Source organism: Seriola dumerili, unplaced genomic scaffold (assembly GCF_002260705.1).
Source record: "Seriola dumerili isolate Sdu_G_001 unplaced genomic scaffold, Sdu_1.0 BDQW01000025.1, whole genome shotgun sequence".
Taxonomy (NCBI): Eukaryota; Metazoa; Chordata; class Actinopteri; order Carangiformes; family Carangidae; genus Seriola; species Seriola dumerili.
In genome coordinates this window covers 3721191-3748314 of record NW_019174280.1, presented here as the reverse complement: position 1 = coordinate 3748314, position 27124 = coordinate 3721191, and the positions used below count along the sequence as shown (strand labels likewise).

The window sequence follows — 27124 nt, the reverse complement described above, 5'->3', positions numbered from 1 at the left end:
TTGTCTTTATGCGCAGAGCTCCTTATTCTCCGGAGAACGTCTATTCATTTGGCGGTTGGGGTGAGTACACTGTGGTTAGTGAGCCGTCTGAATTAAGGGGACAGGCTTTAATCCCTGTTTCACACTGGAAACAGACGGTCTCTCTGTGATAGCGTAATCATGGAGAGAACTCTCAGGATTACCAAATGAAGAGAGGAGGTTCAGCAGATCAGTAGAGTACAGGCAAAGGTACTGTGCTACTTTGTCCCAGTCATACAGAAGATCTTATAGGACATGTCAAAGGCTTGAATCTTTTGTCTCTTGATCTCTTCAGATGATGTATCAACAAATATGTTGACTTTTAGCGGCGTTTCTCCCCGGAATGGTGGTGACGGTCGATTGGACCACCACTTTGGTCCAGACTGAGATGTCTCAACAACTATTCGATTGAATGTCATGAAATTTTGCACAAACATTGATGTTCACCAGAGGATGAAGACGATTGACTTTGGTGACTCTATGATCTTTCTACTACTACCACCTGCAGGTCAAAGTTCTCACCTATCCAGTGAAATATCTCAACATTTATGAGATGAACTGGTTTGATATATTGTACATTTATGGCTCCCAGATGCTTCCTCTAGCACCACCATGTGGTCGTAAGCTAAACATGTCAACAACAACTGGATGGAATTTAGCACAGACATTTATATTGCCCACAGGATATATTGAAATTGTTCAATTCTTTAACTTTTCATCTATCACCATGTACAGGTCAAATTTGTCCAACACTTTGGTTTATGAACTTCAGAATTACTGACATTCCCATTAACCTCAGTCACACATTGTGTTTATGTAATTAGTAAGCACTAGCATGCTAACGCACTAAACTAAGATGATGAACATTGTACCATTACCTGCTAAATGTCAGTATTGTGAGTATTAGTGTTAATATTGTGAACATATTGAGTGTTGAGAGTATGCTAATGTTAGCATTTAGTTCAAAGAACCACTGTGATGGCCTGCAGCTTTACAGAGCTGCTAGCATGACTGTAGGCTCTTAAAATTGTTTAACTGTGGTTTGCAAGACTTTTTATTGACTTAAGGTTTTAAGATAAAACTATATGTCATCGCTTTGATTCAACATGACTTGGTATACCATGAATTTAGCATTTACCTGTCTTTATATGAGGTTGTTCATTCTTATTTTAGCATGTTAGCATGCTAACATTATAACTACTAAACATCCAAATTTTAGCATGCGGAAGTTAGCATTAAGCAAAAAAATAGCATTTAGCTAAAAATAATCCATACAATATATTATAACCATATCTGATCATATTTTAATGTCCTTCCTGTAGCATCTCACTCAGATCTGGACAGACATGTCAACAATTTGACATCAAAGCTCACAGTTGGTTACAAACAACAAAGGGCTGACAAATACAATAAATACGGTGCCTCGTGAGATGTGAAACAATGCAATGAAACATTACATGCTTGTCTTTAATAGGTTGCTATAGTCAGTGTAGGTTTTATGAGTGGGACATGGTGGAAGCTGTTCTTTCTAATGGATGTTGGGATGCATGTCTTTAGCAGAGCTGCTGTTCTGTAGCTCCTGCAATGTGAGGCTTTTAGTTTCCCACCTGGCACGAGTCTTCAGGCAGTTTGAATTTCACAGCAGCATTTGTATGAGAAACCTCTAGCAGGTTTTGTGTGCTATAATGTTTGTGCTAAGGAAAATATGACTTAACTTTGGAACAGCAGAAGAACATCTATTATTTAATTACTCTCATTACCATGTACAGTATCTCCAGTCCCATTTGAGTGTTGTTGAAAGCTTTTATTGGCACAGTGTCACTTTGAACTCAAATCAGCAGGAACGGGCTAACTCTAATCTCTCTTGCACCCCTAATGCAGAAGCTCAACACATCATTTCCCTCTAGGTCCATAGCTGCTGTCAGTGACATCTGAAAATGGAGTTAAAAAGAAGAGGTTAGCAATAAGAGGTCAAGGTCTGAATATGGTTCTGATGCCTTTTTATTGAACTGTTTTGGTGTGAAAATTTTCATATTAAAAAACATCAGTAAAAATATTGAGCTTGAAGGTTCATCACTGACCTTGGAAATAAAAGTTAAATAATCACCAAAGAACTGAAAAATACAATTGCAGCAGGCAGCTCTGACTGTAACTTTTAAAAAAGGACTTGTATCGCACACAGTTATCTTTAAAGGATAGAAACAGGGAATCTGTGGATATGTGAACAGTTGGGGACAAAGTGTAACTTCATTTGTATTTTTATATGTATTCTATACAGTTCAGATGCACTTAAGACATGCGTTATTGCCAGATGGTGAGGAAGCTAATGACTGGCTTGTAACTGCGGCATACACACAATTAGAAATATGCACAGTCATACTCAAGTCCATATGCATGATCACACATTCAAATACACACCTTAAATGAGCAGGTTTGCCTTATAGTTCATAGCACAGGCACCAGAATCCAGCCAATTATCCCACATTTTATCAGAATATTTCTTCCTTCCTTTGACAGCACCTTCGCTGTTTCAATTTCCATCTCTTCATTTCTTCGTCTCTTCTTCCCTTTACCTGCCTCCATCTGCCCTCGTCTCTCTTCCTGCCCAGCATATGCTATAGAACAACGCTTATTAAGAAGACCAGAGCTCTTTGAAGCCCAAGGCCTGTGTGTATGTGTGTGTGTATATATGCTTGTCAGTGTGTTTGCATGTGTGTGTGTGAGAGAGAGAGACTGAAAGAGTGCGCATGTGCATTGGTGTATTTAACTGCATGTTTTATACTGAACAAGGACATGAATGATGACACGTGTCAAGCGTGCTGCATGATGAACGTGACTGCACTGTTGTGTGTGTGCATTTTCCTGTGTGTGTGTGTGTGTGTGTGTGTTTGTGTGTGTGTGTGAGACCGCCTTCAGTCTGACACTTCGTGGCTCTCGAAGTGACAAAAAAAAGTGTTTGCCTGGATACTTCATTTAACAGCTGCCATTTCAACTCCCACGCAACCATTACACACACACACACACACACACACACAGCCGTGCAAAAAGCTGTTAGCAGCAGTGTTAAGGACGAATGGTGGCTCAATAGATGCTGTATTGAGCCATGATAAAGGGCCATTTATTATTGCTGTAAAGCAAATATTGAGTTCTCTGAAGCACCTTTACCTTTGCAGGAAACTTTGTTTGAATCTCATCTTTCAGCAGCTGTTGTTACTTGATTTCTTATCTCTCTAAGAGCTCTGAGAAGTGCTTTAGTGTCTTTCAGCTCATTGTTTTGGTTGTCTGGCTCACAACTTTACTGTTTGATTCAGTCTCACCTCTGTCATCGGCCTTGTTTCAAGTTGCAGAGGATAATGAAAGCCAAAACTGATGAATGCGGCTTTAAGTGATTGAGCAGTACTGACTGTATGTCATAAAACAGATTGGCATGCAGTGTTGATAGTCTGAAGTAGCTCCAAACATTCACGTCAACAAGATAAGTAATAATAATAATGACTTTATTTATAGAGCTCTTTAAAACAGAGTGACAAAGTGCTGCTCATATTTAAAAACAAAACCAAGACACGCAGAGAAGAGAGGAAACGTGTCAATTAGGAAGGCAAGTATAACAGAGAGAATTACAAATATATATGTTAAAACAAAAAAATCAATAAAACAGAAAAACCAAAAGTAGAAACCAAAGATACAAACAATAAAATCAAGAATTACAAGCATGCCTGATCTCCTCAGACAGAGTTCTAATAGCAAATGCACAGTCACCTTCGGTTTTTAGCAGCCTGGGACAGATAGCAGAGTTTAGCCTGAGGATCTCAGGCAGCGTGTTTGGTCACAGGGGGAGAGCAGTTCTGAGGTATAAGTCGATCCTAAAAGACACCGGTAACCAATGTATGGAGGCTAAAATGGGTGTAATATGATCGCATTTTTTGGACCCAGTTAGGAGTCTAGCTGCAGCATTTTGTATGAGTTGCAGGGAACAAAGAGATTTTTGGGAGAGACATGTACCGGGAGTTGAGGCTATGTTGAGTCAATGATGTAATGATGTAATGATGTAAGGAAGAGCTTATAATAAATGCAAAAACCTTACATCTTTGGATCATTTTTAAAACCTACTATAACTCCCCCTCTCTATAGCTGTCACCCTCTGTCTTTTCACTCATACATCTATTACATATTAGAGATGAGTGTAAAGTCAAGTCTTTGCTTTTGGCTTTTTTTTTTTGCTAAGTTGAGCTGATGAACTGATGCTGGTTTTGTTGCAGGTTCAGTGAATGATGCTGGAGAACAGCATTAGCCAAGTACCTGAAAAAGAAATGCAAATGTGTGTGTGTTGTTGTTGTGTTGTAGGCAGGAGTGTAAGAAGCTGCGTGAGGAGCTGAGAGAGGAGCACGAGGAGGACAAGGCCACCGCGCTGTCTCAGCTGGCACAAAGCAAGGAGCAGGAGCTGAGCAACGCCAGGGAGAGCTGGCAGAGGAAAGTGGAGGACCTGCTGGAACAGGTACGACTATTGCCAGTGTGTGTGGGTATGTGTACATGAGTATGTGTTGAACGTTTGGGGGCTCTCCAGCCTCCCTTTCTTGTCTTGTTTTGTGTATTGATGTGTTACTTGTGTATTTTGGTGTTTGGAAGTTAAAAGGCTTGAGAACCCCCCCCTCCATTTAATAGTTAAAGATGGTTTTAATCTTCAGTTTGGGCTGTGGATTTCTGAGAACACAAAATATCACACCCTACACTTTGTAGTTGAATAGCTATAATTATACCAGTAGTAAAATCTCAGTTAGGAGGAGGGAGTATGAGTAAGGCACCAAGAGAAACTGCCTCTCTGATGTTGCCCTTGTAAGACCTCCTGTCTGTGCCAGGCTGACGTATTTCTTCCTCACCCTAGTGCACAAACTCACTCACACGGTCATTATACAGTGCTGTGGTGAAGACACAGGAGCAGGCTTCTGTTTTTAATGACCGCCCGGTTATATTAATGTAGCATGACTTCGCTCTCCCGTGGTCATCACACAGACAGACAAACGGTGTCAATATCTCTATTAAAGTTCATGTTCGCATGCTGTGTGTATCAGCTGCCGGCCGTCGTCATGTCCTGCAGTCCATCAGCTCCCATGCACTGATTAATGGATCTGCTTCACGCCTCACAATCAGCTGGACCATATTCATTTACTCTAATGTTAACTCAGAGCAGCGGTCAATCTTTTGATAGATTGGCACTGACAGAGAAGATGCTGGTTGGAAACCAAATGTTGGGACAGACTCTTTTCTAATGGCCTTTATTTCAACAGATATCAGTGCCAGATGCCTTATTATGTGGGCTGATATGACTTTTAAAAAATATGGTTTTAATTTTGCTCAACCACAAGATGCCTCACAGTATGTTTTCAAAAAAGTAAATCTGAAAATGTGTGTATCAGCATAAATACTACTGTGATTGCAATTGGAGACTAGCTGGGGAAGTTAGTGGGGCATTTAGCAGTTAAATAGTCGGATATTTCCCTCCAGAGTTAAGCTGAACTAAAATTAGACAAGAAAGGAGAGTGAAAATTGGACATTTATCTGGTGGACACTTACATAACGTTTCTCTGTGTCTACCAGATAATAAGGTTGTTGTGTTGTGTTAACAGCTTATTGCAATGCCTCTAAGTGGGCAAAAAACTTTAATGCATTTTTAAGGCATCCCAGTATGAGCCAGCTGCACACATACACACACAGTGAAAGAAACTATAGTGAGCTACATTACTTTTACTGCTTTCACACAACTATCAAGTTCTTAGTAGCAATAGTCTACAACAACCCTCCCCAAATAAAAGATTGCAGAGCTCAGAAACTTGATAATACTCGGATCGGAATACAGCATATATAATGATACAGTTCTGTTAAAGGTCCCATATTGTATAAAGTGAGATTACTATGTCTTTTTGATTATAGATCAGGTCTAGGTTCTATATTAATACTGTGAAAGTATCAAAGCCTCAGTCCACAGAGAAATGCACACAGCCTGTATTCAGACACTGAGCCTTAAAACCAGCTGTCAGGACGTCTGGAACTTTGTGATGTCACAACAAAGCAGTCACTGCTCTTAGACATGCCGCAAGCCCCACCCACCTGGACCCAGGACTGCAGAATTTGGTTTCTCTGAGTGTTTACCTGAAATCTGCTGTATTTTTATTGGATCACTCAGAAAACAGTCAGCCAATCAGAAGAGAGGTTCAGACTCTCTCTTCTGATTGGCTCACTGACCTGTTGTTACTAGAGCTCCAGAGAGAAGCCTGAGAGAGGAGATGTAAAGCTACATTGAGATGGTTTTTGGTTCTTAAAACCACAAATTTATCTTCTTATGGATCAGCTTCAAATAAAACACAGGAAGTGTAAAATAGAATAAAATAAAATTAAAATAAAGCTATCTAACCATATGACACAGTGAGTGGCTCATGTCTTTGTTATAATGTAATTTCCAAATTTGGGACACAGCTTTTTGTGACATCTGTAAGCTGCTACAGAAGCCGATTAATTAATCAATACCATACCTACTTACTGTTAATAGATTATTAATTAATGTGTCAGATGGTCTCACCTGTACGCAGATTAGAAGATTTAATTTCACTTTGCTTGCTGTCAGTTTGCTCCAAGGGTTTTTAACAGTTGGTAAAGCAGACAAGGTTATGATCCCAGTGCAAGAGTAACAACAAGTGTTCCTTTTAGCAGACACGCAGGACATGTGGGCTCTTTACACAGCTCATGATTGACCTTTTTGTAGCACATCACCGTTCTCACAAATAATGAATGTAGTCCTCTATTTTCTAACGTTTCCTATTAAACTTCTTTATCATTTTTTTATTTAGAATGAATTTACAGGCATCACCACAGTTAAATACAGTATTGCAAAAGCAGGTCGTGCAGGGTTGTACTTGTTTATCCCTACACTTGCCCAAATAATCATAATCTTAAATTGTCTAGACAGACTAATTTGGTGCGTCATACTGCTTCCTTCTAATAATGTATTCACTGCAGTACAGCATAAGCCAGAGTTATTATGTACTGCGGTGAAGTGCAAACAATCTATTTGCAAAAAATAAAAAACTTTTTGCTGGAGGCTTTAAGAGTTATAAACATCTTAATATGGCAATATTTGTTTAAGCCTAATTGATTGCCCCCCCTCTTTGCCCTCCTCTGTTATTCTGCTCCATAAATATGCTGCTCCCCTGAGAAAGCCTGCACTTCCCTATGCTTCTCACCATTCCTGCACCTCCTATTTGCTTTCTTTCTAACCACTATACTTCTGCTAGCATGCAAACTTGTAGAGGTGTAGTGGTTTGTTCAACTGTTCCACTAAGTGTCATCAGTGCACTTAGTCCAGCGTTTGTGCTTTTGTCTGCTCCTGTCAGATCTCCTTGTTGAAGCAGAGTCTGGAGATGCAGCTGTCCCAGTCGCAGTCGTCGCTGCAGCAGCTGCAGCACCAGTTCAGCCAGGAGAGGGAGCACCTGAGGATGCAGCTGGACGAGCTGCAGACGGAGCACCAGAGGCGACAGCACCGTCTGCAGGAAGCCCAATGCTGCGCCATGCAGGACCTGGAGCACGCCAGGCAACGTGACCTGAAGGTAGGTGGCGGGGAACATGCACACATTTATGAACAGTACAATCTTAAAGATTTTTGTAGCTGATATTAAAATTACCCAGTAAATACCATTGGGAGTCATGTTTGTATTCAGTGTTACTCACCAAAACACATCCCAGAAAAAAATTTGTTAAATGTGTTTCCCTCCTTATAAAACAGTTGCCCTTAAATTTGTTCATAAAAATGTTTGACCATGATATGTACTGAGTGGGACATTNGTGTTAAATGTGTTTCCCTCCTTATAAAACAGTTGCAACACTGATTTTGTTGAACATTTCAGTATCTTAATTGTTTACATACATGTTTGCTAGCAGTCTTCTTCTTCTCTGCCTATTGCTGTTTCTTCATGTATAGTACAATACTGTGAAAGCGTCACCATGACATTTTTATCAGTGACTATTTCAATCTTGTGAGTGCACCTGTGAGTGAGAGACAAGCAAAACACAGACCCACTCTTCAAAACATGGCTCCATTGCACTTCTAGTGGTTAAATATAGAACCCAATCAAAATTATTTTTGATTGTTACGGCCAAAACTAATAATGATATTCTAGAATATAAAAAACTGTTTTGTTTTTTTGTTTTTTTGTTTTTTACAATTGCTCCCTTAAATTTGTTGATAAAAATGTTTGACCATGATATGTACTGAGTGGGACATTTTACAGTTAAACTTATCACTGCCTTCTGGTAGGTAAAACTATGTAATTGTGACACTGTTTCAAAATTATCTGAGAGGCTTTTCTTTACAGCAGTTTCCTGTTATTTATCTGCCAGTATATATGCCAGTATAAATGTATATATCAGCCAATATGTCCGCCTGGGAAACTGGAGCAGATGTTGTCAAAAAGTCCTGCCCCCATGTGCCAGTATTTTTGAAAGGGTCCAGTAACAATGAAATCCAACCAATCACAATATTTATCCTGGAACTTATATTTATTAACAAAAACTGCCTTAGTCCCTGAGTGGAGAATATTTACCTCAATATATCTCAAATTAATGTTGATATGGTATTGTGGCTTTCAAAATTACAAGTAGGCAAATGGAAAACCTGCACGTTGAGCACACTGAGTTCTCCATTAAGTTCTTATGCGTTCTTGAAAACTAAACAATGATTACTCTGTAATTACATGTAAATACATCGTTAAAGTGCACATGAACCAAGAGCTTTAACATTGCTGTCATCTTCTCTGCCAGTTAGAGAAGCTCCTCAGGAGAAGCCATCCATGACATTTTAATCCAATAGAGCCTTGTCAGAGTCAAGGTTAGACTGGCAGTGAGTCATCGCAGTCATCACTCACTCTCACTGACAGCGCACAGCTTCTACATCAAGTAGCTCCACTGACAGCTCTGTGTTTGCTCTTCATAATGTCAAAATATGCACGCACAAACACAACATACACACTCCTCAAGGTGCCAAGAAAATGTTCTTCAACGCTAATCCTTCCATTTCACAGTCAAGGTCGATTAGGTTCAGCTATACATCACAATTCCAAATTCATTTTTCAACTCGGATGCTGTAATTGTATTAATGCTTAAGGCAGAATGAAGGTCAGAAAATAGCGTCCTTATGATGTGTTTCTGGCAACTCCTTGTGTGTGAGGATGAGTGTGTGTGTGTGTGTGAGGATGAGTGTGTGTGTGTGTGCGCGGAGAAAGGATATCACCTCTGCGTCACTTATGAAATCAGCACTCTTCATTATTTTCCAGTAAAATAAACTGACTTCTATAACAAACATGCTCCTCCCTGTGATCTTCCTCTCCTCTTTCTCTGATGCAAACACACATGCAAGTAGCTGTCGCACATTCGCCCAGTATAGCCACAAAAATGACCACCTTTTTTTCTGCCTCCTGTCACGGTTTTAGTTTTTAAGCAGGGAAATAAAGTGTTAAAAGCTTCACAGAGGCTCTTTTATGGCAGGGAGGTGTTTATATTCCTGTCTGCAGTGCAGGGAGGGAAAACTCAATTATCCAGAGTGGAAGCATTAGAGGAATGATTTGTGTATGTGTGCTTTATGTGTTTGGTGGATGGGAGGTACATTCAGATTCAGTAGTGTTATCTGTTCACACTTCGCAGACAGTTATATCCAGGCAGTAATAAAGTTGTTACAAGTTCCTGGCCCACGCACACACACACACACACACACACACACACACATACGTTCACATAACCTAATTTAGCTCCCGGATTTGCTGCTACAAAAAGCTGCAAATAGAAGCGTGTGTATGTGTGTGTTTGTGTGTGTGTGTGTGTGTGTGTGTGTGTGTGTGTGTGTGTGTGTGTGTGTGTGTGTGTGTGTGTGCGTGCGTGCGTGCATGCATGGAGCAATTGACAGACTATTGATTTGCCCATCATCTTTGGTCCTTCTTATCTTACTTCTCAGACTCCTCCTTACTTTCTTTTGCCTGCAAAGTAACAGCACGAATTCTTTTTATAGTGATAAGTGCATATGTGGTTATTATTACAAATCAATGTACAAAATGTACGTTCGATCAACCGCCTTGGTCCAGACTGAAATATCTAGACAGTCAGATAGACTTTGTACAGACATTCATGATCCCCAGATGATGAATCCTAATGACCTGAGTTCAGTCTTTATTGTCCCACATGACTCATCCATCAGTTAGACTATATAAAAATAAACATCAGTTAGAAAGAGTAACTTTCAATAGCAGTAAGTGTTTAAAAATAGATAAGAAAAGACAAATTAAAACAGGTGAAACCAATAAAAAGTAAAAAAAGAAAACAATAAGACAGTGATGGTCTTGCTGATATCTGCAGAGTATGCTAATTAAGCACCAGAGTGCAAGTTAAGGTATTTTACTTGTTGAAATGTAGGTCCTGGGAAATCTAATATTCTGTAATACTCTGAAAGAACCAGCTAAAACTCTTTCTTTAAGCCATGATAAATCAGTGGCAGTAATGTTTCCTTTTGCCAAACTCTTCTATCAAAATTGAGAGTGTGTGATTGCTCCTCACCGGTAATCCTACTGATTACCATCATTACATCTGTTCAGTTATTACTGCCTTTCAGCTCAAAATATCAAACTATAAGATCAAAAAGGCGCCACCAGCAGGTCAAGGTCACTGTCCTGTCAAATGCTTTGATGGATTGGTCCTTTATTTGGTTTTAGACATTCATGGTTCCCAGATAATGCATCCTTATCATTTCCGTGCTCCATAATTGTGTCAGAATTTAAATGTTATACTTTGGTTTATCGCCAAATATCTGCAAAATCTGTTGACTTTCCCAGGAGACTCAACTGACCAATACCACCTGCAAGGCAAAGGTCATGTGACTGACTAATCACATCTGCTAGCATGCTAGCTGTTAGTATAATAAGATATATAATATAATAAAAACTCTTTGGGAAAGTTATGTGAAATGTGGAAATGTGGACCTCTGGTGCTCCCTTAAGGTTAAGAGCGTTTTCAAGTCAAAAGAAGTTTGTAAGTTGGAGCAAATGTGAGGGAGCTTTACTTTTATGTTTCAAATATAAAATTTTACTTGTAGCAGTTTCATAAATCCGGGTCCTGATCTGAATTTTAAAGCGCACATTAAAAATATGACTAAAATTCCTTCTATCACATTTGGACACCTGCCAGAAGGCAGTCATTTCTCACGGTCAGATGCTGAAAAGGTTATACTGTGTATGCCTTCATCCCTAATGGGCTCAACTAGTGTAATGCTCTCTGTTCTTTTCTACTCACGAAAGCTTTGAACAAACTGAACATCATCATAAGGCAGCAGCTTGAGTGCTGACTAAGACCAGGGAAGGAGACCAGGCTAGACCTGTTCTAAAATCCTTGTGTCGGCTGCAGGTTAGTTTAGACATTAAAATTCTGCTTTTAAGTTTTATATTAGTCGACAGTCAAGCATCTGAATACATATGAGATACGCTTTTAAGCTTCATCCCTTTCAGATGCCTCTTTGAGTTGTTCTCAAGGATTAAGACTTGTGCTGAAGCAGCTGGATCAGGAAGCCAGAGACCCTGAAGACCACAGTCTGAGTTCATGCCTTCATGTGTTTATCCCTCACGCTTGCTCATCAATATCACCCCCTGTTACTGAGTTAAATTGTTCACCCACCAGCTAAGTAACAAATACTGACTGTCCAGTAATGGAATGAGAATTGAACAACCAGGCCTCCTCACACAAACAGCACAGAGAAGAAAGAGGAGGAGGAGGAGGAGGAGGAGGAGGAGGTGAATGTAGTAACAGAACAGTCAATTTGTAATTATAGGATTCAATGCGATTAGGAGTAATTAATGTGCTCCACTTAATTAAATGAATAAAAGGTATGGTTTTTTTACTGACCCACACCACAAAAGGGCCAATGATCAATACCAATGAACGAGAGAGATTAGCAGCTTTTAAAGAGTCACTTTCTCAAACTGTGATAAAAAAGAACCTCCCGCCGGAGTTTCAACACACCTGTGCTTATATTTTTACCTGCTCAGTGATTAAGGACAGAGAGAGTCAGCTGTGAAAATGAAAAGTCCTCCAGAGCCAAAAAACATGTGATGGTGCCGCTTTAAAAGTCACAGAGAACCAGACTTCAAAGTAGCATCTTCAGCTTCTGTTATGTGAGGGATTAATTGCAAGAGAGATGTAAATCAAATGCTTGAGATTTGATTGGATCACTCAGAAATGGGGGTGTGGCTTAGTGGATACAGCAGCATGCAGACCTTGGACCAACCTTTTAGATGACAAAGGACAAGGAATAAATTAACCAAATTCATATATATATTCATGTATATATATATTGGCCCACTGTATGTAGACAGCAAGAATACTATATATATATAAGAATACAGTGCAGGGTTATTATCTTATTTAGTGGACACACAACAACAACAATATTCTTATCCACCCGCTCTTTAAGATCTTGTCGTTAATGTAATTAATGAACTGTAACGCTTTTGTTTAGTTTTGCATTTGAGGCTTTTGAAGTGTTCCTATAAAAACAGCTTGGGTGCCGTGTCAAACATTAAGAGTCTGAGACTGCTGTCCACCAACTCCGAGCCAGGTTCATTTGAATATTCAGGGCTCTTTTTGTTCCATGAATCATTTCCCAAAGGCATTACATATTGGAGAATTAAAATGCCACAGATGTTGCTGTCAACCCTCTGTGAATATCATTTTAGACGTTCCTTGTTGATGGGTTCTAGTTATGATTTGAAAAAACGGCATCTTAATGTTTTTACTGACAAAGGAAAATGATTTGAACTCAGTGTGAACTGCAGTTTACCTGTCTACAGCAGTGAGCTTTAAGGGCTTTGTGTAATCATGAAAATGAGATCTGAACTCTGTCGTCTGCTGTTGGAAATAGCAGATGTGTTTTCCCCTTTGATATCAAACTTTTTTTGAAAAGGCGTTTATTACGTGTTACTACCAGGGCAGTTTTTAGCTTTTTGGGGGCCCTAGCCCTAGCCCCCTGAGCTAGTTAATTTATCAATTGAGGCTCGCTGAGCTAGCCAGCAGGACAAAAGTAGCAAACCTGCGCAAAAATTGGCTAACATTATAGCCACCCCCTCCACCCCACAAGTGAATCTACAAAATTAACAAATGACTTACCTTTTTCCTGGGAGCGTTTTTCTTCTTCAATTTTCTTTTGTTTCTTTTTCCTGCACCAGAGAGATATGTCCTACTGTTATTCTCCTCACTGACGTGACGTGCAGCTGTCAGTCATCCCATCACACCTGTCGGCAGATGTCACTCATTGCCTGACAGCCTAATGATGGTTTTGACTTGATTAGTTCACAAACACAAGCCACAGCTTCCCTGTCAGTGCAGCTTAGTTTTGTTTATATCCTACATTTCATTTTTGAGCAGTGCTTCACTAAACACATGAGGAGGCTTGGCTGGCTACAAATAAAGACAGGTAATTTTAATTCTCCCCAAATATGTTGAGGATGAACTTGCAGCTTGGGGGTCCCCTAGTAGCTGCGGGGGCCCTATGCATCTGCATAGTCCGCATATAGCAAGAAATGGCTCTGGTTACTACCCTAAATTGAATTTAATTACATTAATAACGTATCTGGATATTATTTTAGACTTTCTTTGCTAACTGGTTGCAAAGTTTGAATTTTTGATTTTTTGAGGATGTGGGAATAAGAAAAGAACATGATATTATATATTTCCAGTAGAATACACAGGTGCACAACAGGTATGAGACTGAAACTTATAGTGGTTCTTTAAGTACAGTATATTGTCACAGTATATTACTTTTTGGATATATCACAAAAAGTATACACCCAGAAAATTTATATATTTATTTATCCTAAGATAATTTGATTATTTTCCTTATTTCCATCTTTAAATTGTCTTGGACCTTGTGCCACTGCCACCTCAGACATCTTTACATCAGCCACAAACAAAATACGCTGGTGAAAATGACTTTTGTTATGGTCTATATCTTTGTTGTGACTCTTTTCTGTCTTACTACAGTGTATTAAAGGCTTTTTAAACACAAAATATGTAAAAAGATTATTTCCTGCAGCCACCTGCACAGAATTTAAGTAGGCAGTCAGACAAAGTAGATTTTAATATCAATATGCAGAGACAAATATAAGTGTTAGTCAAGTAAACACCTTACACTTGCACCAGAACTGACAGCCATAAAACTGCATGTTTTCTTTTGATTTGATTTGATTTGATTTGATGTATCTTTAAGTCAAACAATGTAACATCCTAGAGGGAAACTGAATCACTCTGATCAAGTGATTATCATCTATTTCTCCAGACAGGTTTACTGTCACAACACTGGTGGTAAAAATTGTTAAACTGAACAGTGGCCGCTGATTGTCAGACGTCATTTTGGTCCTGATTTCTCTGCCAGAAACGCAGCTGACAGCCAAGTTTGTCAGACTGACGAGCTTAATGAACGCTTGACATGTACGACGCTGGTTGAATCGTTGATAACTTTACAGCAGCACCAACCATGAGTGCGCTTCTCAAAAAGTAAAACCATATTTCCAGAAACACTCAGGCACGAAAATATGGATCCTCACACATCAACAACAGCTTTTACTGCCAGAGTAAATGTTTGGCTGCCAGCAGTATAATGCTAGCAGGGCTGAGCTCTGTGTGTGTGTGTGTGTGTGTGTGTGTGTGTGTGTGTGTGTGTGTGTGTGTGTGTGTGTGTGTGTGTGTTGTGGCAGCCCTCCAGTCAGCAGTGCTAATGCCTGATACTAATACTGTGTGTGTATAAGTGTTTGTCAGTTTTCTTTAATATTCTAATACGTTGCTCTGGTTAAATTTTTGTTATGAAACCAAAACTTAGGTCATCAACAGCTGGATGAAACTAACTGAACACAATTTAATTAATCACTTGATTAAGGAAGTTATATATGCAATAAACAAAATGGTGGAGAACTGTGGGAAATGCACAACAGATCAGCTGATTCACACCTGTCCATAAACATTACGGTCCTTCTCCTTCTTGTTCTCCTGTACCAACACGTTTGGTGAAAAAATTCCCAAAAATCTGTTGGAATAACACTGATTTGTTTTCTCACTCAACATATTGTTGTTTAATTATTGATTTTAAATCTGATGGTTTTTGCAAATGAGCAGTTTTATACTGTCACAATGATTTAACAGAAAATTAGCTCCATTTTTTTCTTTTTAAAACTCATCACTATGGTCTTCTACGGACATCATTAATATATTTTTTACAAATTTAATTTAAGAAACAATATTGAATATTATGTTAAAAGAATATTGACTTAAATATCATTATTACAAAAGGAAAATCCAGTTATATACACATATGTACATATATATATACACTCAAAGTAAAAGTCAGTGAGTTACAGTAACGTTACAGTCAAGGCTGTACTGAACAGGAATCCACTGCAAGGGAATGTGTTACTAATCTTTCTAATATGAAGGCCAATGTTTTAAAAAGCATTTTGAAATGTGAGGTGACCTTCTGACTCTTCTCAGCAACTGTGCAGAATAAATAGAGAGAATTGTATCATTATAATTAATATAATGTATTTTGACAATGCAGCTGACTTCACTTTGCTTTTTTTTTTACTCAAAATGATGATAATAGAATAATAGAATAACTTCTTTTTTTTCTAATTGTGTTGCCCTCAAGGTCGTTCTAAAGGGGAGTTTATTGAAATCATCAGGAAACCACTGAAGGAAAGGTTTTGATAAGAGAATTGTCTTTGTTTTATACTTGACACAGGAGGTGACCTCTAGTTTTCACAAAGTCTGAATAGTAGAAATGAATAAATAAGAAAGTGATTTGTATTCTTTCTTGGCTGATGAATCAGTCCAGTTTCAGACCGTATATAATGATTGGCCAGTTCCTCCTCATATCCTCACACATATAAGGACAAACTGGCCTCATACAGGATTTAAAATGGCTAGAGTTCCCTCACTGTCTCCCTTGGGCCATCCCACTCTCTCTTTTTTCCTCTGTCTCCCTGTTCTCCTGTCCTCTCTTTGTTCTTTCGGTTATCCTCTCCCACCCCCTTCCCCCCGTTCCCCTACCTCCCACCCATCCATCAGGAGCTGGAGGAGCGTCTCCGCCACCATCACCATGCAGAGCTGCAGTCGCTCAGAGAGGCTCACCGCCAGAGCATCGAGACGCTCAAACAGCAGTCAGAGCAAGAGCTGCAAACGCTTCGCTTTGAACTGGAGGACGAGGGCAAAGCCATGCTGGGTGAGGTCTCAGAGTGTGTGTGTGTGTGTGGAGAAATATTCACCCTTATATGACCTTTTAGCACATTTTGCACTGATATGGGGTTTCTGGTCACAGTCTGCTCTGATTTTACTGTGAAGGCCGAACTAATAATGGAAGAAAATACTGGAAAATAAAGGATGAAAACCTTTTATATAGAAAAGATTATACAAAGAAACTCAGAAAACTTGTGGATCTCAAAGTAAAAATATAAGGTGAGAATATGGCAAAGCATTTACACCAAGAGGCAGCTAATGCCTTATCATGGTCACAGAGCAAACAATCAGTTTGCATAATGCTATGTCCATTATTGTGGAGCAACAACATCTACTGAGGATGGATCCAAGACAAGAAAATAACAGTTTTACAATTTGACATAATGTGCTATTTCACATTTTCCATAGAGCTGAACACAGGTGATAATCTGACTCAGCATATAACTGTTTTCCTCATCTTGCTGTTGTGCTGTTCAATTTCCTCTGTAGTATAACCTATAATCAGAAGCTGATAATGACAAAGTGAAAATGTGTTTTTCGAAATTCATTGAAAATCAAATCTTTCACCAACAAAAGTATTCAGAGCCTTATGTCAGTACTTTGTAGAAACTTGTGGTCATACATACTGAGAAGATGAAAAGTACAACATGTTTTCACTTTGTCATGAGATGTTGTTGAGTGACGAGTGATGGCCAAAGATTTTATTGTAGCTCCATGCAAGTGACAGCCAGGGCAGGATTTTGGTTTCATCTGTACGTACGTCCCATTCCCTTGAAGGCGATGTCTCAGTCTGTCCCAATTTGACGCAAAGATCCACTTGGACTCAAGAATGAACAGATCAGAATTCGATGGTCAACTGTCAAAAGTCAATGTCACTGTGACAATAATGTGCAGCTTTATGGAACAAATCCCCTGAAAAATCTACACATTGATTCTGTGGTGTCCATTTACTCTTCTTTATTTCTCATTTCAACTCAGTGACAGACACAGACAGAGGAATAGATTGTCTGGAACACTGTGGATAGATATAGAGGAGGGACATAGAGTGGATTTATGTTTTCACATGCTGTGTTATTCCTCATCTACAGGAGGCAAATACTTTTCAGGCCATGGACAATAACAACCATAGAAATGAATAGAATACTAGGATGATGTTTGATACTGCATCAGGGCCAAAGTGGGGTCCTGTCACTCTGTAATAATGGGGATGTGACAGTTCTTCCCATAAATAGCTGCTATAATTTAACATTTGGTTTTATCATTTTGTCTTTAGGACAGTGTGGAATACAAGATATATAGTTGTTGTTTTATTTGTGTGGCCTCAAACAAGTAAACTACCATCCTCACATCACAGCCTGAAAATTTACTGCTCTCTTTCTTAAGCTAATGCAGATATCTGACGGAGGAAATATTAAAAGCTGCAGTCTGTGGTGTAGAAACAGCAGTTAAAGTCTATGCTAAGAAGTAAAATGAGGACATCAGCAGGGCTCTGAAGTTTAAGATGGACCAAAAATATCTATAAAAGTGCTGGAAAACTTCAGTCTTACCCAGTTTTTTTTTTGTGCTAACACACCAGCACTGTGCCGTGATAAATGGTCTTCCATTAACCTTCATGTCATGGTCCTGACACTGGAGAGCTGCTCCCATCTATCTCTCACTTCCCACATCCTGACATCTTTTTATTACCTTTTTCTCTTTACCTCGCTCCCTCTCTTACTTTCTTTCATCTTCTTTCAGTGTGTGAATGTGTGTGTATACACAGCACATGTGCGTATGTATATCATGTGTTTTTCTGCAGCGGTCGGTCAGAAATACTCAGCTTTCACAGCTTTCGTCTTTTTATTCTGATGTTACGTTCAAGTAGGAAGCTTGTAACAATGTGCGTTCCCTCTCCAAACCATTAGACTGTTTGCAATAAAAGGTGTTCATTTGAGTCAGGATTAAAGGCCACTTGGGTAAAGGCAGCGGAGGCACTTTTCTTTATGTGCAAAGTAAAAAAGACTTTATTTATTTATTTTGTAATAAAAATGCCTTTGCAGCTAATGAGCAGACTAAAGGTTGGAGGAAGCTTTTCTCTGAATCTGAAACTTGCAGCCACAGGCTTTGTTTCCACACGTGTAGTATTTTCTGTTCAAATGAAATATGTGCCCTTCTGCTTCCATTACATTTTTTCCCATTAGCCTCCCTGCGATCAGAATTGAACCACATCCACGCATCAGCCATCGAACACCTGAGACAAACCCACCAACAGGAGTCAGCTGCTGCCAAAGCCGAGCTGGAGAAAACACTGGAGAACAACCGCATACAGGTAGGACTTCATGAGTATGTACTAGTTCATCATGAGGAAAATAACCCCAAATTGTCTTCTACACATCTCTGTGCTTCTTCTAAGAGCCCAAACCTGTCATTTATAATTCCTAACGTCTGCAAACTCGTCACCATCTTTATGTTTGTCTTGACATATATGTATATAGACACATCACCGCTTCATACAAACACAACTAATGCAGCAAATGATGTTCTTGTCAAGTATGAATCCTCTCAAGCACTGCAGCACTGCTCTCTATCTTTCCTGGGCACAGTGAAGATTGTGTGACAGGAGTCAATAAAAAAAATGTAATGTAGACACCTCTGAACAGGCTTTCAGTCTCTTTCACACTGTTAAACACCCACAGTCTTTAAGGAAGTTGTTCTAGTGATAGACACAGAGTTATTTTACCTCTGTATGATACTCATTCAAAATGCACTCATACAGAATGTAGAGAGCTGCTTCCAGCACCAGTATTTTTAGATTGAAACAGCCGATTTTTAAAAAAAATGGATCTCTCTCTCTCTATGTGTTACAGTTCTCCAGAATTATTACTGAAGTAATGAGTCGATTAATCAATTATTTGATACAAATCATACGTTTTTTTTTTGGTTTTTTTTATCATAGATAAGTCAAGAAAGTTTAAGGACAAATGCCAAACCATCACTGATTCTAGCTTCTATGCAAAGAAGCTCTTTTTCTATGATTTTAAATTAAATAATTTAATTAACTGATTTAATTTAAAAGACAATAAAAAGCATCATCTTGCAACATTTTTCACCATTTTCTGACATTTTATAGTCTGGATGATTGTTGGATCGATCCAACTCGTACAGAAATAGTAACAGGTGAGTGTTTTGCTCACAGTTTGTTTGCCCTCACACAGAGAATGCACAGAAGTGCTTTACATTGATATTACAAGGTGGGCGTCCTTTCATATGTTTTCATGTGTATTTTTATTTTCATTTGACTATTTTCTTGAAAAATTCAGTTAAAATTGTGACAAATACTAGTCTTGTCTTTCCCATGTTACACAGCAACAGCTGTTTTTAATCTTTAGATTTTTTGTTTGTTTCGTATTTATTATTCATAAGTGTTGTTGTTATTGTCTTACTGGCTGTCTAACAGAAATTAGATTGGGATGGCGACAGTACTAGATGATATGACCAGTATGTCTTCCATAACACCTGCCACAGACTCACACACACACACACACACACACACACACACACGCACACACACACACACCAGCCGGCAGGCTACCCTCTTACCGTTTCTAGTAAATCTTCCTAATTACCCCAAACACCATGGGTTCCTCTCTCATCACTTTGTGGTACAGATGTTCTAGCAGAGAGGCACAGCTGGTTGATTTTAATACCCCCTATACTTCACCATCAGTCCCTCTCATCTTAAGTTGCCAAGGCGACAGGGAGTCAATAAGGGCTAATGGTGGAGTGTTACAGTTTGAACTGCGTGTCTGTCAAACCGTCAGTCTGTAGCAGCTGCAGCAGAAATGTACATCACATGTCAGTCACCTCCTTTAGCATCCTGCAGTGCACCAGCACCACCAGTAGATTCACACTGGGTCACAGGCCTTCGTGTAGTCCGATTTTGTCCCAATCAGCAGTGAATTGTGTTGACCTGTCTCCACTGATTATGATGAGATACAAATCATTTTCACATTTTCTCTAACTAGGACTAAATCACAGTGGAATAACGTCATTCCTCATTTTGCTGAGTTTGCTGGACTCTCCATCAAACACCCCTGGCTGTTCCACACATCTACATTAGCATCGTTCAAAGTAGGCAGGTTTGCAGTGTTGCAGCCTGATATAAATGCTTTTAAGCAACATGATATTTATGATAGTTTGAACTTCTCACAATGGAAATCAGAACATGCTCATGTGTCTGCTCACTGCATGGGTCTGACTTTTTATCTTAAATCAACTAATTTAACAATTCAACTTATTGTGCAGCTCAGTGCCAGTGTTTTTGATAATGTTACTTTTCCCTCTGTTTTTGAGGTTGCTGACATTTCTGCCTCTGTTACCTCGGGTACAGCAAAGAATCTGACACAAAATATGAGGGAGGGGTGGGGTGGGGGGTGACACACAAAAAAGTATGTGAACTGGGAACATTGTGGTTATATTGTGCCTCTTAAGCAGTATAGGTCACTATTTGGCAGCCCTAATTTGGAGGTAGCATTATCCTTTCTGTCCTTTCACTATCTGCCATCGTGAGTTCAGTTACTCTCCCTTTGTGCTTTGAAATAATCAGATCATCAGATTTCAGTGATTTTCTGTCTGTGATGATAAAGTTGAACGTGTAAAATATAGTGTAAGAAACCAAATGATTAATTAATTGTTGGGATGCTGCATGTAGACTTTGAGAGTTTGTGAATTCTTTGTTTACTTCACCGGAGCCTTTAAAGGCAGATAAACTTCCTGAGCTGAGTCATCGCAGTGGAAGAGCTCAGCAGCCGATAGTCGTCACACTGCGTTAAATAATGTTTTTATACCTGCAATTACTTAACAGACAGGGAGGAAGAGACTGATGAAGTGCGCGCGCGTGTGTGTGTGTGTGTTTGTGTGCACATCATCATCTGTCCCAGGGGAGATACTTAACGTGTTTGATCCAGCTGAGCTGTCTGATCAGTCATCTCCTCATCTGTATCACTTGACATCCAATATCCACTCTGTTCTCTTTCCATTAGCTTGTTCTATTCCTGATGATGTTTTTGGTGTTTGGGACACAGTCGTTCTGTCTCTGCTACAGTCCAGTGTTTGCTGTAACGTTTCACTTTGTACCTGAAATAACTTAATATAACGTATCTCAGAGGAGCTGTCATTCAATTGAATTGTTTTTATCTCATTCACCCTTATTTTTCTCTCTGTTCTCATGATTATGAAATCAAGGCGAAATGATTAGTCTGTTAATTAGTCAATAAACCAAAAATGTATTGATTTGGATAATCAATTACCTTTTCAAGAAAAAAAATTGAATTTACTGATACAAGCTTCTTAAATGTGAGGATTCTCTGCTTTGCTCTGTTTGGTATGATAGAATAAATGTAGTATCTTTGGGTTTAGGGCTGATTTTTCAGACAAAATGATCAACTGATTAAAATAATTGGCAGATTAATTGATACGATATGTGTTGCAGCCCAAATGTGTATATGGGTTTTGAAAGTTGGTATTTGTGCATATATCTGATTATAGCCCATAAAGTAAGAAAGAAAATAACACCAAGAAAAGAAGAGAAAGAAAATAAATGATAAAAGATAATAAATAAAGAAAATATAAATATAATATATATATATAAAATACATAATTTAGAAACTGGGACACTAACACTTTCCATTTAGACTAAAGATAAACATCATGTTTCACGTTCAAGTTAATGGCAGTTTATAGACAGCCAGTGTAGCACAGATCAATTATACACTGTCAGTCAAACTGGATGGATGACACTGACCCAACTAATATCCATCCATCATCCCTTTATAAAAGATAAAAGTCCACTTTCAGTAGGAAATCACACCCTAATTCAGTAAGAGATTCGACCAGCTAATGCTTCCGCTTGATAAATATTTGAAAACCTTATTTATTTTTCAAAGACTTAAATATGAGAATAGAGAGGGGCTAACAAAAAAAAAAAAAAAAGAAGTGGTGCGCATATTCACAATTTCACTGCTTATTTTAGATGTTTGGAGTGGAGGAGAAAGTGAGATGGTGAAGGAGAGAATAGATGGGGAGGATAAAAAAGTGATGACAGAGCAACAGTGACGAGACAAGAGCAGAAATATTGTAAATCTCAGTGCCCCAAAACCAGCCCACAGTCAGCTCCATTCATCTGCCATGAGTGTGAACATCCAACAGGGATTCAAGTCCCAAGTAACACAATACACACTTTTCAAATAGTCCTGGATTCCCTGAAATGAACCAGTTTAGGTAAATTTTCTTTCTTCAGTTTCTTTTTTTCTCTTTTTCTTGTTAACTTGTTTTTGTGCCTCGTCTCCTCAGAATGAAGTCAGGAGTTTGACGAGATGGAGAGTAAAATGAGTAAATGAGTCATTGTGCTTAATTGCACCGCAACATTTTTGGGCAGCAAGAATCAGCCAATTACATTAAATTAAGACCTAGATTGAGACAGTTAGTGAGCTTATTATACAGAATTATGGTTATTGGATATATGAACACAGACCTTGGCACAGATTATTATAGGGACAAGTTGAATGAGATTTTGCAGAGTGGGGAATCATAAGTGGACAATAACTTTAGAGTTCAGTGACCTGCTACTGTGAAACTTCATATTATATCTTTGCCTCTCTTTGCCTCTTCGTTCAAGTCTCTAATCATAATGATCAATTTGGCAAACAAGGCCCACTCTGGCTCCCATCATCATGTGTATTAACTCTGCACTTGGCAGTTTTGATTGTTAATGGCTGGATTGTTAATGTCAACTTCCAAAGCTTTCAACCACATTTGTGTCTTTTAAAAAATATCTGAAGTCGTATAAAATGATTTCAGTCAAATCATGATATCGCACAATGTAAAGTCTACCACATATTGTCACTTCTAGTTTGACCTTTAGATGTTCACCTTCTCAGTAGAATGATGTCTGGTGGGTGATGTTGTGCTGTGTGTCCATGATTTTGATTTTGACCAGTCTGGTTTAATTCATAACCGTCCACCTCAAGGTCAGACATGTTCATTCTGAGACGCTTGTACAGAGTGGTTATCTGAGTTACCGTAGCCTCTCGCTCAGCTCCAACCAGTCTGGTCATTCTCCTCTGACTTCTTTTCATCAACAAGGTGTTTCTGTCAGCACACCTGCTGATTACAAGGTGTTTTTTTGTGTTTGTGTTTTTGGCTCCATGTGCTCGGTTTGTGTTGTTGTGTGTGAAAATCCCAGGAGATCAGAAATCCTCAAACCAGCCCAGCTGGCACCAACAATCATGCCAAGGTCACACAGATCACATTTTTCCTCACTCTGATGTTTGATGTGAACATTAACTGAAGCTCCTGACCTGGATCTGCAGGATTTTAAGCATTGCACTGCTGCCACATGATTGACTGATTGGATGATAAGCAGGTGTACAGGTGTTCCTAATAAAGTGGGTGTATATTAGATGGATAAGACTTGCAGGAAGACTCAGAATTAGGTATTAGGTTTTCGTAATGTTGTTTCGCTGTATGTTTTGCTGAGATGCATTTAGACTTGCATTAACATGTGTTTTACCTTATTCAGACCATCCAGTAGAGATAGAGATCACCTTCTAATGACCGGTGTAAATGGGGTATCAGTTTGACTCCAGAGCCACAGTGAAGATTGTACATGTCTTCACCGGCTGTGAGCAGTTCTCTGTACAGGCTGATTTGAACACGCCCTAAAAAGCCTCAAGTTTTAGAAGCTGTGAGTCACTTATTTGAGTGACGTTCCAATAATGGAAGGCAGGCTGTGTTGTCGCCTTCGTGTGAGTGTTTGATTGAACCTACGCATTGTTCACCCCCACCCAGCGGAGAAAAACCACTTTTTCAACCAACAAAGATCTTGTGCCAGATCTTGTGTCGCTGTGGCAGCTCTGCGGGAGGTCTTGAGTCATGTGGACAGTTGGTCATTGTTCATGTAAAGTCAGTCAGTGATAGTTCATGAGCTGAGTGAGTGATTCAGGATCTAGATTCTCGTACAGTGCTGATGACTGAAATTTAATTTTACTCATACTTGTGAATTAATCTAAACAGTTGACATTTAGCAGGTTGATTTGCATTAATTGCCACTATCCTTTTACAAATCAAATGTCTACGAGTGAAAGCGAGAATATACACATGGGTATTTATGAATAATGGATGATGATAAATGTTACCATTTATTGTCAGATCACTCATCAACATTCATTGTTAGTTTACCAGAATGAATGTGATTCACTTCTTGTGCATTTGTCTTTCTGTTAATTAGGGGCCCAGTTTGTGTTGCTGAAGAAACGTCTGATTCTTGGATCCACATTTCAGATGGAGTTAATTTGTTATATTCCATAATACAAAATGGGACAATGGCCAAAATTAGACCATTATACTGAATTGGCACCCAGGTACACCCAGTGTACTCCAATGCAACAGCCCTTTACTAAAATCTTTTTAAAGCTTATCATATCCAGATTTGTTAAAATGCTTTCAGAAAGGTGTTAATCCAACCCTTCTGTCATGTAAATGTTTTTTAATGTAATTTAATTTTGTGCACCCACATTTAGATAAGTATAGCATTTCACCTAAAATTCAGTAAAGTATATTTCCCCCCAAAAAAACAAAGATAACTTACGGAGCTTCATTGCTTACTACAATGCACTGCATGATGTGTGTGCAAAGACAGAATGCTTTATAGCCATAGACTGTAAATAAAGATGGACGTAGTATCCGTGACGTCACCCACGGGTTTCTGAAGAGTGGTTTTGAAGCACAGAGTGAGCTGCTCCACCACCACCATCTTGCCTGTACCATACTCTGCCTAACGCCCAGCTAATCCAAAAATGGGCAAAGAGGAGGGGCGTGGGTGGAGCCCAGACTTCGGCGCATGCCGGCTTGTGACAAGCATACGCTCACCCACCTGTCACTCAAAGCAGCACACCCTCAATTATGCAGAACTTTAAGCCTTAATAGAATGTAGTTTTTATGAAAACCCACCCCCTGTACAGTTGTCATGAAGGAGGAAATTAGCCGTAGAGTGCAAAATAATTTCTCGTACCAGGTTGTAAACATGTTTATTTCTGCTGTAAAGTCGGACATTTTAACATGGGAGTCTATGGGGATTGACTCGCTTTTGCAGCCAGCCTCAAGTGGCCATTTTAGGAACTGCTGTTTTTTTGGTACTTCCAAGTTGGCCTCATTTTTCAGCCTTGGAGGTTGCCGCTTGTTTATAGCATGAAGAAGCCATTTAAGTTTTTATGGCTGTGTTAGGTCATGTGTCTACATTCATCCTCATTGTAGTTTGACCTCATTGAAATGGGTAAAAATGGCTACATTGCCAGAAAAGACCCACAAAGTTAGGGTTGGTTTGTTATTAAACCATGACGCTGTTATAAGGATAATACTGATTTTTTTTTTTCTTTCTAGGAGCGTGAGCTGTTGGGCCGGATCACTGAGCTGCAGGAGGAGGTGTCCAGGAGGAAGAACCACATCGCTCAGATGGACCACCAGATCCACACACTCAACGAGAACATCAGCACTCTGACTAAAGAGCTGGAGCTCAAGGGCAAGGAGGTGCTCAAGATCCGCAGTGAAGCCAATCAGCAGATAAGGTACGAGTCAGCACTGAAAGGACAACACAATACAAAACAATACTACCTATCTATCATACTACCAGATACTACTGAGTTCAGTTATTCCATTAAAATAGAGGGTTTTTTTACATTCAACTCGATGGTGGATAAATTCTGTGACAGGACAGACTATAAATAGTAAAACACTTTGATATTATATTTGTCAAAGTTCAGTTGCTGCAGTTGAAAGCACTGATTGATCTGAATAAGCCTGTGAGCGGTGCATTCATCTTCTATCATGTATAAAAAAGACGTCTGACTGAACTCACAGCGTTTTAAACTGTAGCAGTTGCCAAACTGACATCAACCTGTTTATTCATGTCTGATACGAGATCTTTCCTCTGAATCTGACTCTTTTCTTTTGTGTCAAGTTTTGTGTCTGTGTGAAATATTCATGGTCACACAGTTGGACTCTGTGTGTTTGTCTCCCACAGGTGAAGCATACACCAGTGAATTCACAATTCAGTTTATCTTGATGCACTGTAACCAGGCAACCACACTACTGAATATTTTTCTCATGAATTCAGAGTGGTGATTCTTGAGTTCCTCGTTCTTTTTATTCTTTTTGACTCCACTTCTGGCAGTAAGAACTTGGCTTAGCGCTCAACGCCAGCCTTAGTTCAGTTACCAGTCAACAGTATGGCCTGTGTGATGTCCCTTCCTGTGAAATTCATGTTGATAAAGTTTGATTTTGAGAACCAGGAATTTAGGTTTTAGTTGTATTAAAGAGATACTTTAGGGAACTGCTTGAATTAACTTGATGTCTAAGAGAAACTTGCTCTTATGTCCCATATTTGACACTTCTCCTGTGTTTTATTTCAAGTGTTGATGCATAAGAAGACATATTTGTGGTTTTAAGAATCAAAAATCACCTCAGTTTAGTTTTACATCTCCTCTCGCTGGCTTTTCTCTGGAGCTCTAGTAACAACAGGTCGGTGAGCCAATCAGAAAAGAGGAGACTCTGAGCCTCTCTTTATAATCAAATAGCACCTGGACATCTACCTTTATACAATATGGGACCTTTAAAGGTGGCATGGTGGCTTACAAAGTCAGTGAGAAAATATATAAGGCTACAGTCAGCAGCCTGTTAGCTTAGCTTAGCACAAAGACTGGAAACGGGTAAACAGCTAGCCTGGCTCTATCCAAAAGCAATGAAATGTGCCTGCCAACACCTTTAA

The 27124-nt window shown here is 39.2% G+C and overlaps 1 protein-coding gene across 2 annotated transcripts in view; it reads left to right on the top strand.

Moving 5' to 3' along the window:
• fam184a (family with sequence similarity 184 member A) overlaps positions 1–27124 on the top strand; it is a 145318-nt gene that overhangs the window by 96139 nt on the left and 22055 nt on the right. For both annotated transcript variants that reach the window (XM_022737911.1, XM_022737910.1), the window contains exons 13-17: positions 4363–4513; positions 7404–7616; positions 16156–16309; positions 18504–18631; positions 25741–25925. In XM_022737911.1, the coding sequence (XP_022593632.1) occupies positions 4363–4513; positions 7404–7616; positions 16156–16309; positions 18504–18631; positions 25741–25925 (831 nt within the window). The remainder of the gene's footprint in view (positions 1–4362; positions 4514–7403; positions 7617–16155; positions 16310–18503; positions 18632–25740; positions 25926–27124) is intronic.